At 38.0% G+C, this 15,924-nt stretch overlaps 1 protein-coding gene across 1 annotated transcript; it reads right to left on the bottom strand.

Annotated features, from left to right (window-relative positions):
* Positions 1-435: 435 nt before the first annotated feature.
* LOC139140798 (ubiquitin-conjugating enzyme E2 T-like) lies at positions 436-15,347 on the bottom strand. Its single transcript, XM_070710217.1, has 5 exons — positions 15,014-15,347; positions 3,667-3,736; positions 2,878-2,983; positions 2,127-2,225; positions 436-1,458 (listed from the first exon to the last, which is right to left on the bottom strand). The coding sequence occupies exons 1-5, from the start codon at positions 15,120-15,122 to the stop codon at positions 1,189-1,191; spliced, it is 654 nt and encodes a 217-aa protein (XP_070566318.1). The 5' UTR covers positions 15,123-15,347; the 3' UTR covers positions 436-1,188.
* Positions 15,348-15,924: the final 577 nt, after the last annotated feature.

The raw sequence follows: 15,924 nt of genomic DNA, 5'->3' as shown, positions 1-15,924 counted from the left end.
ATATAAATTAACTCATAAGTTCCTTTGCATGACCTCATGCAGGGGTTGAATTATAGTGAATTTTGTAAATTGAAATTTTTGCAAATTTTCCTCTTCTGTAATCAAAGGTCATCATCACAGAAGATGATCATTCTATTATTTTGAATTCAGTTTGTAAGTACAGTAGTTTTTTTAATCTCATTTGTTCAAATTTTGACAAAAAGACCTCTTGGAGCAGTAACCTTATAAGCATGTCTGGGTCATTAACCTAAAGTCATACCAGTACTGGTGATGAGAAAATTTTGTGGTTCAACCCAAGCAATACTTGTTGGACCATGCAATATGCTTTTTAACCTTGTTTCACCTGACCTAGTTCAAAGAATTTTGGAAATCACAATGACTTAAACAAGGACAGTAGATCATTCTCACATATCATGTACAATAACACACTCACAGTTCATTGCAAAGTTGGTTCATTTTAATATAGAATATGTATCTAATCCAGAAATTACTATACAAAAATAATGACTGATAGCAAAAGGAAAGCACAAGTTTTTTCTGATAAGGAAGGTGCTCTATTATTACATCTTGATTCATTTCATTTTGGAATGATGTAAATCAACAAGGTATGAAAGAATCAAATGTCTTACAATGCTTTTAAGTATTTTTTACACTTTAAGGAAAAAATGTACGGTATTTCATAGAAGCGAAGATCACACTTCCTGCGGCAATAATGAAAACACTTTCACAACAATCTGTGAATTCCCTGTGGAAAATTTGAATAAACTGGCGTTAACTTGTAAGTCAAGCAGTTTTGAATTTCATTTGCTTGATAATTTATTGCATTTTAATCAAATTGTACACAGACTCTGTGATAACTTTAACAGAGATTACATTGTAAGGACAGATCATGACATGAATAGTCAATATATAGTTTGTACCATTTTCATCCCGATTGCACTTTGTCAAGATGAACAGAGTTGATATCCCAGCTGATAGATGAAAACGTACCTTTCCATAATATGTGACAATTTCAACATCTGTACCGACAAACCAGTACCAAGCTAGTCATTACACAAAGGGGAAGAGAAGCACAGAGTGAAAGAGAGGGGAGGAATGATAGAATTGCGGGGAGTGACCGAAGCAGAGAGTGGTATATGGGGAAAAGCATCTTTCAACTCACAGTTGATCTGTTTAATTAAGTCTCTTTTATGATCTACTGACTTTGTTGATTTGTTGTTCAGAGGATGATCTTTTCCTCTTCTTGGATTCTAAATGGAGTTGATCTTCTTCTTCATCATCACTGCTTTCATCACTTTCACTTTCAGTCGAAGGATTACTTATCTTGGCATCGTTTTCTTTGTCCTTTCCACAGCTCTGAATCTTAAGAGCTGCTGTCGTCCCTGACATGGCATGTGTCTCGGTCCACTGCTTGGCATTCTTGATAAACTGATGTCTGTTGAACTTATATTCATTGGACTGTAATGGAATAGAACTGAGTGTAAAAACAGACCCATGCAAATTAATTTCTGTAACTCTCCAATTGTAATCTAATAAACATATTATTGATTCAAGTAGTTTCAATTGTACCAGCGTTATGTACAAAGGAAGAGACCGTTCCTGTACATTAAGGTACAATGCGCCTGAGGGACAGATGTTCCAACTCTCAAATTTTTATGAAACTTTTTTTGATCTTTTGGTCCACCACTTGTGGGGGCTCATTTTAAAGCTTGTCAGATAGCTTACACTGGCTCATTTACATGAAAATCGAAAATTTATATTTTCTCTCCGTAATGTTAACAAAGGGATGGCAGTCATTTTAAATTTCAATTGTTGGTAATGTCAGGCAATTTATTTTTTTATCAAAAAATTTTGCACAGAGACCCCTAATGTTTATTCTTAATATTGAAATGGAACAGTTCAGTCTCCTATGGATAGTTTGAGTAAAAGCTGTATAAATTTTCCAATTTCAAGTTGCGTACTATCCCTACCTGGATATTCAAAATCTCATCAACTAGTTTGAGCAATCAACTGCTCTTGTCTAAATCTGCTGGAAAATGTGGTGAATTGTGATTTGCACATTCCAATAAAGTGAGCATTGAACAGAGAGATTCTCATTCAATAGGTAATAATGATAAGGTACTCACGATATCAGCCATGAGGGGGTCATCTGGATTGGGATCTGCCATCAACAACTGAATGGATTTCAAAACTGTGGAAATATTGAGAGATGGCTTCCATGATCCCTGAAAAAGGTACAACAGAGAGATATTTTTTCAGGTCAGCAATGAATATCAAATAAATGATGCATTTACAATAAAATTCAAACAAAATTCTCAAGAAATAATTGAAGGATAACAAATACACAATTTACATGGTTATGCTAAGTTGTACATTTCATGCCATATCACTCCAAGTCAGTTTATGTAATTGCTTTATTCTATGTTCATACATACATTGTTATATGCATAAATTGTTTTATTTGTTGTGTATTGTTTCTTTATAATCCATTGTTACCGTGTATAAGGCACTATGATATCATTAAAGTACATTTTCAATATACTTTGTCTAGTTTCACTGACCATTTGGAAACACAGACATCCAGATTTTTTTTTACCAGTTCATTAATTTTTTACCATCCTCTCTTGAGTTTTTTTTTCACTGTGAAACTTTTAGTAAACCACAGTGAGATGACACTTTTTGGTTAATTTAGTAAAGGCAGTGTTAACGACTAAAATTTCTTTGCATCTGTTCATTGATAAGATATTACGTAGATTTTACTCATGATACATCATTCAAAAATCATTTAGTGAAACTTTCTGGTGAACAACTTATCATGACAATATTCATGTCAAAAATAGTAACAATAAGCCATGGGATGTGCAAAAGAATACCTACCCCTGGAGGCATTTTCAAAATGTCTAAACAGATTCTTCCGCCATTGTCAATATTTGGATGATAGATTGGAGTTAAAAATCGTACCTTCGGAGGTTCAAATGGATACCTGTTTTATGAGAAAGGACAAATTTAAATGCGTTATCAGAACCTTATCATGTCATTGTAGTTTATCATTTAATGATTGGGTTATCTTCTAAGTGTGGTCACATATTGCGTGAAGCCAACATGAACCTCAAATTTACGCAGGGAGAATGATCTTCAGTCAGGATACTCTGAGCGTTATGTTACTGTGAATGTATCTATTATATGTGTCAGCATTGTAAATATCCAATATTACGCACAAACTACACAAAGACTTTCTTTGGCTTTTATCGCTTGATGTCAGAAAATCGGGAGTGTTCATGGGCTGGAACTGAAGTCTCCACCTACAGTGAAGTTATTATTTCTCATGAATAAACAAACAATTAACATAATAGAAAGGAAATCAAGCAAATTACAACTCACATTTAAGTACATATACATGTATCTCACACTAGAAAAGTCAGTATGCCTTTAAATTCATTAGGACAATAAGTAGCTATTTATGATGTTATTTCACCTGATTAAATTTAAGCTGAAAATCTTTTGTTGAAAGAACGTACAGAATAATTTGTCATCTTCTTAATTTTATGGGCAGTGACACTGCCACTACTGTACTCAATCTTGTAAGTTGTATCATGTATTATTACAGGAGTATCTTTATTGAAACATAGCAGTCTCGTAATAACCCTGAATAAAGCGAGTATTTACCTTTCTGGTACTTGAATTTCTAACTTGAATACACCACCTGTGTATGGAGTTTCAGTTCCCCCTATTATTCCTGCGGATGAGATGCAGAACAATGCCAAGACATCATACGTGGTTCAATGAATGAACTGACAAAGTTGACAATACTGTATCATAAAAGTACATACAGATTCGACTTGCTCCAAGCTGTGGACATATAAATAATCAAAATATAATAAATTGGAAAAATTTCACCATGCCACTGTGTGTACTAAAGAGATTTGTTTCACTTCAACTCTTAATATCAGTGTGAACCAGTCAGACTGAATCATGGAATAGTGTAGAGTCACACATATTGCTAAGACGTGTTGGTCTAAGGATGGACTGTCACTTAAAAGTAACTGTTTTTGATCACCAAACCACATCCATATAAATTAGTCTGTAGAGGCGACTAGACTCATAAATTTCAATTGTTGATGATGAACTGCACAGGGAACTGGCTGCCACCAATTATGTTGTTGTTGTTTGTGTGAATAGAATGAAAAGTAAATTGTCAAGAATAAATATTTATCTTGTTGTTGTTGTTGTTATCAACAGGGAACTATCTACAGCAACACTAAACTAAATATTATTGCACCCCTAAGCTAATACACAAAATCATGATTGATCATGATTCATCACCATGATGATCATTATATACTGCACTGAGCAGTGACATACAAAAGGGATTCCTGAGGGATGCCAGTACCTTGAAGGCTTGATCTACATAGGGGCCTCCACGTTTTGTAGAGTGTAAGCAAATAACATATTAAATAACGACAACTGATTGACAACTATCTTGGACCCCTGTGGATTATTCCCAGGCCTGGATTATCCCCTTTTAAATGAAAGGGTTAATGAGTCATTATTATTATTATTGTACTTGGGCCTCAGCCCAAGTACATTTGTTTTCATTCCGTGGGAAAAAACTGTAAGGTATAACCATTTCTGGCTGAGACCAGGGAGGGCAAAATGTATTGGCTTCATCTTTCTTGGCATAATAAATGGCGTAATGATGTTAACTGAATGGAAGTGCTGCTCTCAGCCAGTCTTGAATAAGTGAGATGTGAATATAAATGCTTCTCTATCTGAGTTCTGGCCACAAAATCTTCTGAATATAATCAAAATGTGCATCGAAATGCAACAATTAATGCACCCTCCGTTTCCTAGGCGATGGCACGACCCTTGCTACACCCACTGGACGAGCCAAAGTGGGAGGGGTGATTTTGGTTTGGTCGAACAGGAGGGCTCGAGACCAGAATTTAACATTTAAACTTGAAACATGTTTAATCACTGACAAGATGTGGATTAGTGTTAATCAAAGAGAAAGTTTGAAAAGGAAAGGTTTTATATCCCGGACACAATGAAAAACATTACGACTGGAAACTGTACCCCCCGTTGAGAATAGTAATGCCCACAGCGATGGAGAACACTTATCCTTGAGCTGAGAAAACCAGACCATCATTTCGAAATAGAGCTGCAGATTCGAGAAGCTCGTTAAAAATAGCTAGGCACACCCCGTAAGGGGTGGTTTCGCGTCTTGAGGGCAAATTTCGCCTCCTTCATTTAGAAATCGTACGTTTGTTTTTCCAGGGGAACACATCATTTGACACAAAATTTGCATGAAAAGGGGTCGCCAGTAAGCACGTCGTCAAATCTGGCATAAGAAACAATATGAAATGTTGGGTAAAGCCAGTCCAAAATAAACTGATTTGAACTTTTGTGTTTTGTAATTTATACCACTGCAGTAACATGACTTTTTAATGACAACATCACACAATGTAATGCGTTTTGAAACTGAATACTCCGACGTATTCTGTGTCCCCTTTGCTAAAAAATACGGTATGCCGATTACCATGTAAGGAGATGATGACGTCAAGACAGATTTGTAGTGCGTTTGGTCTTGGATGGTGCACGAAGTTTTGTCGAGGTAGCTTGTGTATTTATTTCCTAAATGGGAGATATTAGGGTCGATCTAAAAGAAGGCCGAAAAATGTTATGATACTCTAAGCGAGCTGAACTCCAATGCGAATGGTTGGATAATTTGGAGGATGTCTAGACTGATCTCGTCTCATTAAGATTATTTGGCGGTCAGTATTGAATTTCAACTGCGTCACAAGTTTGCTTCGAACGGTCAACGAACGATATTTTAGAAATCTGGAGACATGGCACATCGCAGTTTTATTTTAGTATTTTATATTTTACAAAAGATGTAAGAAGCAATGATTTTGTTGAAAATTCTGAAAAAAATATAGGAAGATTTGATCGCGAACACATTTTCACTTGGGGGTCAACTAGCCCTGCGTACGATGCTGTGTGTTCCGCTACAGCTAACCGCCCCGCTCACCACAGCCCTGCAAAGACCCGTACGTTGGGTCGGAGACTTCAAATCCATTTTGGGACTTGACGTAAAAAGCCAAATTACTGCCGAAATTCAGCGTTCTTGGGCCCAAGTCGTATCCCAGCCTACCTCAGCTACTCGATCGCTTCCAAAAATGACAGTCTTTTATTCACTTCTCGTAAATAACCGTCGATGTCGGCAACTCTCTCGCTAGCCCTGCGTACGATGCTGTGTGTTAGCTGTAGCACATAGCATCGTACGCAGGGCTAGGGGTCAACATGGGGTCGCAGTCATGTTGCCTCAAAACTTATTTCTGTCTGCACTCAAAACTCAAAAATGTCGCATATGAACCTGAAAAATCGATGTAATTTTGTCAAACTTCGGCGAAATTTCAGCCTATAGACAAAATTTCATCTAGGTAAGGTAAATTTACTGAAATTTGATCGACAAATAATCCTGAGCTCGAACGTGACTGCTCGCCTTCTCCGGGAAGTCATGCATCCGGCCAGCTGCCCATATGGCCGGGTGCATGAGATTGTTTTCAAGCGACGGCGGTATACCTTACGGGGCTCTGGATATGAACCTACCGCCGGTGTAGCTGTAATAACTGTTGCGTTGTTTTTAATCACCATGGACGAAGTCCGAGGGGACTTATAGGTTTGGTCATGTCCGTGCGTCCGTTCACGCCTAGTACCCAACCCCATACAGATGCACGTCGATTTGTTTCACAATGCTTTCAAATTTGGCCGTGTTGGAGGACTTTTTAGTTTACACCTCCATAGACTCCCATGTATAAGGCAGTTCTCCATAGATTCGCATGTATGATGCCAAGAAAATAAAAATTTAGTTTCTCATCGTATTCATATTGCCTAAAGGATGCAGTGACACAGTTTTTTTGTCCCCACGGATAAAGTCCAGGGGGCTTATAGATTGGCTCATATCCGTCCGTGAGTCCATCAGTGAGTCCATCGGTTCACGCAGATATCTCAGACATTTTGACAAAATATCATGTGACCTTGGTGACCTTTGACCTCAAATATACATTATTGTCCATAACTCAGTAACCACAAGTGCTAAACCTTTCATATTTGGTATGATGGGACACCTTATGACGCCACATATTGTACCCCATTAATTACGTGCATATCTAATTCTGAGCGAGCCAATAGAGCAAGAGGTCTGATTTCTGGTATATAGGGATAAGTTAACAATATAATTTGTTTGACAAAACTTCACATGACCTCAATGACCTTTGACCTAAAATATACATATTTGTCCACAACTCAGTAACCACAAGTGCTACACCCTTCATATTTGGTATGAAAGGACACCTTATGACACCATATATTGTACCTCATTAATTATGTGCATATCTTATTTTGAGCGAGCCAATAGAGCTAGAGGTCTGATTTTTGGTATATAGGAATAACTTAGCAATACAATTATTATGACAAAATGTGACGTGACCTCAATGACCTTTGACCTCAAATATATATATTTGTCCACAACTCAGTAACCACAAGTGCTACATCCTTCATATTTGGTATGATAAGACACCTTATGACACCACATATTGTACCTCATTAATTATGCGCATATATAATTTTGAGCACGCCAATAGAGCTGGATGTCCGATTTTTGGTATATAGGGATAACTATAGGGTAGAAATCTAAATATGCCCATCTAAATATTAGACATCTACCATCGAGAACAAAAGAAATTTGCTGTAATTTGAATATTTAAGGAGTTTAAGCAATTCCCGCTATAAATAAAGAACCCCTGCCTCAAACTCCACAAAAGTTGCTAGACATATTTTGCCGTTGTCATGCCATTGCTTCGTTTAATAACCAGTTAATCAAATGCCTCATTGACAGGAGGAAATTCAAGACCATATTTGAATAGTAGTATATATTGTCCTCAAAATTACTCTATCACGGCCCAAGTACTCATTGCCTTCAGCAATACTGCCTTGTTATTATTATTATTATTATTATTAGGGACGATTCAGAATTTACTTCCAGGGGGAGGGTGGAGGATTTTCTATTTTCTCGGTGATTTTTTTCCATGGCCCCCCTAGTAAATTATAGAAAAAATCTATGGCCCCCCCCCTCATCTTTCCTGTTTTTTTTCCATGGCCCCCCCTTAATATATACATGCATGCTTATACGGTACATTATAGACATATCTAGTCTAACAAGTTGCAGGAACTGTAGGGCCTAGTGGACATTAATCGATGATATAACAAATCATTTCAGGGTTATGTGACTATAAAAAGAATGATTTGCAGGGACTGCAAGTGGCACACTTTTTGAAAGGGTAGCAATAAACATATCTGGTTGTAAATTTCTGAAGAAAAGTTAATTACTAAATATGAATACTTTTTTCGTTATGTCTAACTGATACATATGATGCACACAAAGACAAGCAAAGATGTCAGTTAGAAATGGTGAACAGAAAATCAGAGGAGCAGATAATTGGCAAAGTGATATATATCTTGAAGTTTAATGGTACATCTCATTTGCAGATATCCAGATATTTCTGGAAAGTGAGATGTACATGTACATGCACACGTTCAGCATACATTTTCATTTGATGATGCTGAATATTTGCAGACTCACGGTGAAAGTTTTAAACATTAGGAATTAAAATTGGTGAAAGCCAACTTGTTTTTAATTTTCTCTTTTTTTCTAATTTGGTTGTCATAAAACTAAGTTGCTGCCACTGAAAGCAACAATGCTGAGGAATATTTTAGAACATTTCTTGAACAAAACACCTTATCCAAAACATGAATTCACATGTTATTCTGCTCATTCCATTCACAATCCAATGTTCATATTAAAATGCAGATAACCCTGTGTAAGTCAAAATTCACATTTTGTCAGCAGTATTTTTCAAAATTGACAGAGCATTCATATTTCAAATTTTTTTTAACAAACTTTAATTTTAGAATAGTCATGATGCGCATGTTTTCAGATGACACGAAAAAAAACATGTTAATTTGTTTTTTGCCTTTTCTGCCAGCCGCCACTGTGAAATCTTTGATTATACATATCAGAATGAATGGGACACAAAAGTATTAGCATCAATACACAATGTGTAAGCCTATCCACATTTCTCCTAGCCTCATACACACTGAGATCACTTCTTGGACTACAGCAAATTTCTTGTGTACACAATATTTCAACAATCCGACACCATAGCATTGGTGCAGTGCCACATGATCTTCTGGATGCACATACAGGATTATTGGAAAATCAACCCTTTTGTAAATTTTTCACCATATATTTTTGACAGTAATACATAATATTTTTATTTTCAACATTAAAACCTATTCGTTGAAAAGCACCTTGAAGATGAGATGGCCATACATTTATTTTCAAAAAAGTTTTTAGTAGATGTAAGCACTGTAAAAAGTTATGTAGAACATTTAAAAAATTTAGAAAGGGTAAAATTGATGAGAATGAAACATAGAAAAAAGGAGCAGAAAAGAAGAGTAGCAGTAGCAGTAGTTTACTCAAAGGATGAAGTGGGTGTATATTTGGGGTAAAAAACCTCAATTTTTGTATTAATGATAAAAATTAATTTAAGTCAAAAACTAGACAGTATTTTCTGAAATGTAATATTTCACTTGAAAGGATAGTATTCATGTAGAAAAAAACAACTATTTTACTTGGCATTATCCATCTTCATTTTAAAATTGTAGGGGTTTAAAGACTGACACTCTAATAATTGATTAAAATCATGATCAGCAAAATTAAAATGCCTCTTATTCAAAATGCCTCATTAAAAATGAAAGAGCTTTATTGCCAAACAAAACCAATTGATAGTTGTTGTGTTATATAGCATTTAAAAAACATAATGTGAAATTTCAGAAAATTTGACCCAGCCGGAGTGGAGTTAAATTCGTTGGAAATTTTGAAATTGGGAGGCAAAAGAAGCCAAGAAATCAGGTGATTTACATACATTTGCATAAATTAACACTTCTTTATCATGCAACTTTCAACTGCTTTACAAGCTACAAGGTAAACCCAACCTTAAAAAGACATTTGCTGTAATTTTTAGCATTTGTTCAATGTTCATCTCTGTGTATCAGCATTTGTTTGTTATTCTATCACTACATAGAACACCCAATGCTGTATTTAGCAACATACCAGTGTGAACATAAATGACCATTGTTATTGTTGATAAATGAATTCTAGTCTGGACTTGATCTGAGATCTCTTTTCAACAAAAACAACCCTGACTGTTCACTGTATGTTTTGTATTGACACGCTAAATACTGGACATTTCATAACGCTTCAGGGAGGAGAACAAGATACTGCAGTAGCAGTGTTGGCGCTAGGAATTTTTTCATTGTAACCACAGCCTGTTAGTGTGGCTAAAATGATCAAAATATTTTTAGCCATAAGCAATTTTTATTAGCCACACGTACACCCAACAAATCAATTTCACATACAAATTGCACAAACCCTATTTTCAATAACGTTTGTACTAAATTATCCAAATGTTGGGCCAGGGCCGGGCCAGGGCTGGGCCAGGGCTGTTGTACATACACTTTAATTCCTTGACAGATAAACTGCTGAGCACATTTTCTGCCAATTTATAGCTGCACATAATAATGACCACTGAGGAGCACGGTAAAACTCCATGTCCTTTGTGAAAGTTGTCTGTCCTTCAATTAAAAAATATTTATTAGTCCCCACGGACACCGTCCGGGGGGACTTATAGGTTTGGTCATGTCCGTGCGTGCGTGCGTGCGTGCGTGCGTGCGTCCGTCCGTCCGTTCACGCAGATATCTCTGAGATGCCTGGAGCGATTTCATTCAAACGTGATACAAGGATTACCTCATATGGCATACAGATGCACGTCAATTTGTTTTGTGATACGATCCAATATGGCCGCCAGGCGGCCATTTTATTACGATTTTTTCATGTACAGAACCATAACTCAGGCATGTTCCAACCGATTTTATTCAAAGTTGGTACAAGGACATTGACCAATGTCATAGATATGCACATCAATTTGTTTTGTGATACGATCCAATATGGCCGCCAGGCGGCCATTTTATTACGATTTTTTCATGTACAGAACCATAACTCAGGCATGTTCCAACCGATTTTATTCAAAGTTGGTACAAGGACATTGACCAATGTCATACAGATGCACATCAATTTGTTTTGTGATACGATCCAATATGGCCGCCAGGCGGCCATTTTATTACGATTTTTTCATGTACAGAGCCATTACTCAGGCATGTTTCGACCGATTTTATTCAGAGTTGGTACAAGGACATTGACCAATGTCATAGATATGCACATCAATTTGTTTTGTGATACGATCCAATATGGCCACCAGGCGGCTATTTTATTACGATTTTTTCATGTACAGAGCCATTACTCAGGCATGTTTTGACCGATTTTATTCAGAGTTGGTACAAGGACATTGACCAATGTCATAGATATGCATGTCAATTTGTTTTGTGATACGATCCAATATGGCCATTTTATTAAGATTTTTTCATGTACAGAGCCATAACTCAGGCACGTTTCAACCGATTTTATTCAAAGTTGGTACAAGCTTATTGACAAATGTCATAGCTGTGCACGGAAATTTGTTTTGTGATACGATCCAAAATGGCCGCTGTGCGGCCATTTTATTACGATTTTTCATGTACAGAGCCATAACTCAGGCATATCTCAACCGATTTTATTCAAAGTTGGTACAAGGACATTGACCTATGTCATACATATGCACGTCAATCTGTTTTGTGATACGATCCAATATGGCCGCCAGGCGGCCATTTTATTACGATTTTTTCATGTACAGAGCCATTTCTCAGGCATATCCGCATGTTTTGACCAATTTTATTCAAAGTTGGTACAAGGACATCGACCAATGTCATAGCTATGCACATCAATTTGTTTTGTGATGCGATCCAATATGGCCGCTGTGCGACCATTTTGTTACGATTTTTTTCATGTCCTGAACCATAACTCAGACATGTATCAAGCGAATTCATTCAAAAGTATTTTTATCACAGACCTAATGAAGAGGACTCTATCCTCTTTGAGGACCTGTAATCAAAGTACCGATTAACAAGTGGGGACTGTGTCATCAACGATGACTTGTTAAACAAAAATTGGTCTTAACTCTGTTCAGATCTATATTTCATAAATGCTGGTGAATAAATTGACCCCTCTCTGTATAGACAGGGACAAAAAAACTTCTGTTTATTTTTAATCTTTATTATGACACAAACAACAAATAGAGTTCTTTTCTTGGAACAAAACTTGCACAACATGTTATGAAAAAAATCATCAAAGTCTAATCATTGGCCATAATTGTTCCTCTTTTTTATTTTTTACATGATTGAAAAACTGCTTTATACCGTTATCTGGTGATATGGATAAAATTACAGTGATTGCCTGACTATGCAAAGCATTGTCCATAAAGTATCAAAGAAAACTATTGGCATTAAAAAATTGCTAAGGTTTTTAAAATTAATTAAATTCGCAAACTCAGTGAAAAATCAAAAGAGCAGTTCGTCAATACGACAAATCTATGACCAACCGACTCATCTGTAGTCTCACATTTTATACACCCATGCACAGACAAAAACCTTGCTGAAATTTGTTCGACCATGGTCTAGAACGTGGTTCGTCTGTCTTTGTTCTCTTCTCGGTGGTTTCCCTATTTCCTTTTTTTTCATAAGCTATTTTAAACCTAGTTTCTTTCCCAGCTGAGAACAATCAATAAACTATTTGTAGTTGGCAATCGTAGCTGCCCGCAAGCTGCATCGCATTGTACCGTGCATTCGTAACACATTTGGATTGTTTGGGTGTCTCGAAACTACCCAAGCCGCACACTGACCGGAGTATACAAACTGGGGATCTTGAAACTTTTTCACGCATGCTCATTTAAGCTCTGGGCAAAGTCCAACGCCATCATTTTAGTCTGTCAGTTGCATGGTCGAACTCTGCCGTCGATCATCGGTTGACGTACGACAAAGCAACTAATTATTTTGTTCAAAGGCTAGATATTTAAATGACTGAATATTTCGATAGTCTGACAGATCTACGGGTTATTTTGATACGTTAAAAGTGACAGAACCGGCGTGATTAACGATGGTGCGCGCTGTTTGGAATACGTTGCTGCTATGCTGGCTGGCGTGAACTCAAAGTACCCTTCATGCTAGTCTCGCATGCCAGACCTCGAAACCTGCGTGCGGCGAAGCCGCGAGCAGCGAGTAACCGCAGGTTACGAGGTCTGGCTAGAACCGACGTGCTATATATACTGTCCAATAGAATGCTTCGAAAATCGGCTTGATGAAAGAGTACATCTATTGTTTATTCATTAATGTAGGTGGAGCGTCTAAAAATAGCCTTTTGAATTTGACTGAATGATTGTGTCATTCATCCAGAAATGTTTCATTCGAAGTAAACTGCCTTACGTTGACCTCAGACAGTAGTACGGCTTCATGAAATTACGATTACGCTATCCCAAGTAACCATGATGAAAAAAATCTGCAAAAATGATCTATGCCGTTGAAGAAAGTGGTGATGGACAGCCTGAAACCACAGTCGCTCGAGAGCTATTCAGCTCTGGGACTATTCGCCCCATAGACGAGTATACAGAAGCGAGAAATACCCCTTCTGTATACTCGTCTATGGGGCGAATAGTCCCAGAGCTGAATAGCTCTCGAGCGACTGTGCTGAAACCGAAGCAGGAGGTAGCCATGACAGATTATCTGGAAGGAGACGATGTTTCCGTAAATTTGCCGACAAGATATGTAATTTTAAGATTGCTCCGGCCTTGCTTCAATGCTTGCGATTGCATTTTGTTGATCGTCGACATCCTCTATGGAGTTTGCTTTTTCATTTTGCTCCGTTCAAACGAAGCTCAGACTTTGGGCCCATTCAACTGCCGATGAGCTGGTGGTAAATGGCCTCACAAATAAATTCTCGCCATAGATTTTTGCTTGAGTGTTTTTTTCGGCGCAGATATGTGAAATGTGGTGGACAAGTACAGTGAAAATGCGTTATGGCCGTCTGTACGCGGTGGTCCAAAGTTATACTTATTAGCATAGGAAAGACAGCCCACTTTTGACGTCATCACATTCCTGAGCAGTTGGTTCTTGCCAGACCTCGTAACCTGCGGTTACTCGCTGCTCGCGGCTTCGCCGCTCGCGTCGCATGCAGGTTCGAGGTCTGGCACGCGAGACTACCTTCATGCTTGCATCCTGACGCGACGTACGTGGTCAAATGTTTCGTACGATGCTTGCAGCGTTTGTGCTTGAAAATTTGGATTGCGGAAAATAACGTAGACTTATTTGTAAAAACGACTAGTTGTTAGAATAGTAGGCTACATGAATAATCCAGTGCATATTTCGGATCGATCACAATGAACACCCACATGTCGAAATTCTTGGTCCTTCGGGAAAACCGTCGGTCTGGGATCCCAAGACTGCGTCGAAGGCGTCTAGGGTCAACACGGCACCCGGTCACGAGCTTTCGCCACGCGTGGCGAAGGCGTAGCAATTTTTTTTCGCCACATCGGACGTTTATTCGCAATTTGCGACTGTGGCGAACGTTAGCGCGATCCCTGAGTAGATGCATAGAACAAACCACTGTGAATATTACCGAATTTGGCAGCTAAAGGAGTTTAACTAAACATGTTGAGTTTATCTGTCACCAGGTAGCGTCTACGGTGCTCTTTTGTAGAGATCAGAAATTCTGGGCAAATATTTAATTGATGTTTTTTTTCCTTGGCCCCCCCTAAAAGATTGTGGTATTTTTGTATGGCCCCCCCCCTAAATTTTCTTGGGAAAAATGGGTGGCCCCCCCTGAAAATCCTCCACCCCCCCCCCCCTGGAAGTAAATTCTGAATCGTCCCTTATTATTATTATTATTATTATTATTATTATTGTTACTATACATACAACATGAGGTACACAACATGAAAATGCAGATTTATGTCAAAAGTTGACCTACTTGCTTCGAGTTCATCGAACTTATCCTTCTTCATCCAACAGGAAATGCCGTGTGGAGGTTCCCTTTCAAACATTTGGATTTCTCGTTTCATGCGGGCGGCACGTTGCATTCTCTGTGCTTAATCTGTGACCAAAAGAGTTTTTTTGAGCTTCTTTCCGATCAAGTTTGTCCGAGGGTATGCTTCGCACGACAGATAGGTGCAGGAAGGTTGTAGTCTACGGCCCCCTTTACAGCGATCAGCCCAAGGTTTGATCAGCCCCTCCTCCTCCCGGGTTTCGAATGGATCATTTGATTTTTTGCGCGAAATCTTTCTATCGCTATGATCCCTGTTCTCGCGACGTTGGTCTCGCGAGAGCCTAACCATTCTATTCGTTGAGGGCGTTAATAAAAATTCGAATATGGCGGGCGAGAGAGAGACACTGACAGCAGCGAGAGAAACTGTGGACAGTAAGTAGTCCGCCAATTATTTATCATCACTTAGAGAAGTTTTACAGCGTCTATGTATATCAAAAGCTGATCTCCTTACTACGTCTACTGAGATTTATTCATCTTAAAAGTGTTCTCTGACTTGTTGTAGTGTAGTGCACTGTCTCAGCTCAGGTCTGTGTTGTAACTTGCATGACAGTGGAACCATTGGGCGAGACTCGGCTGAAGCTAGCAGCCAAAACCTAGCAGCCAAAACTATGGTGTGGAAGCTAGCAGCCAAAACTTGCAAGTCACTTTCCTCCTATATTTTGAAGTCAAGTGGACATCAATCTAACATACAAGGCTCTTTATACATGTATCAACACAAACAAACATAATTAATTTCTTTGCATAAATTATCTCCATTCTAATTAGCACCTGGTATCCCAGCTAGCCTATGGCTATAAAGCACAATCCATTGTCTGCTGGAATGAAAGAAAGAGTGT

The sequence above is a fragment of the Ptychodera flava genome, chromosome 9, assembly GCF_041260155.1.
Source record: "Ptychodera flava strain L36383 chromosome 9, AS_Pfla_20210202, whole genome shotgun sequence".
Taxonomy (NCBI): Eukaryota; Metazoa; Hemichordata; class Enteropneusta; family Ptychoderidae; genus Ptychodera; species Ptychodera flava.
Note: the sequence above shows the minus strand (reverse complement) of the source record. Positions and strands in the feature narration are given on the sequence as shown.

Excerpts from the sequence above, each read along its gene's own strand:
- LOC139140798 (XM_070710217.1), bottom strand. The coding sequence starts at position 15,122 with ATGCAACGTGCCGCCCGCATGAAACGAGAAATCCAAATGTTTGAAAGG. Across the intron at positions 2,984-3,666 it reads GAAATTCAAGTACCAGAAAG|GTATCCATTTGAACCTCCGA; the intron begins GTAAATACTCGC and ends CTCATAAAACAG. Across the intron at positions 1,459-2,126 it reads ACCCCCTCATGGCTGATATC|TCCAATGAATATAAGTTCAA; the intron begins GTGAGTACCTTA and ends ATTCCATTACAG.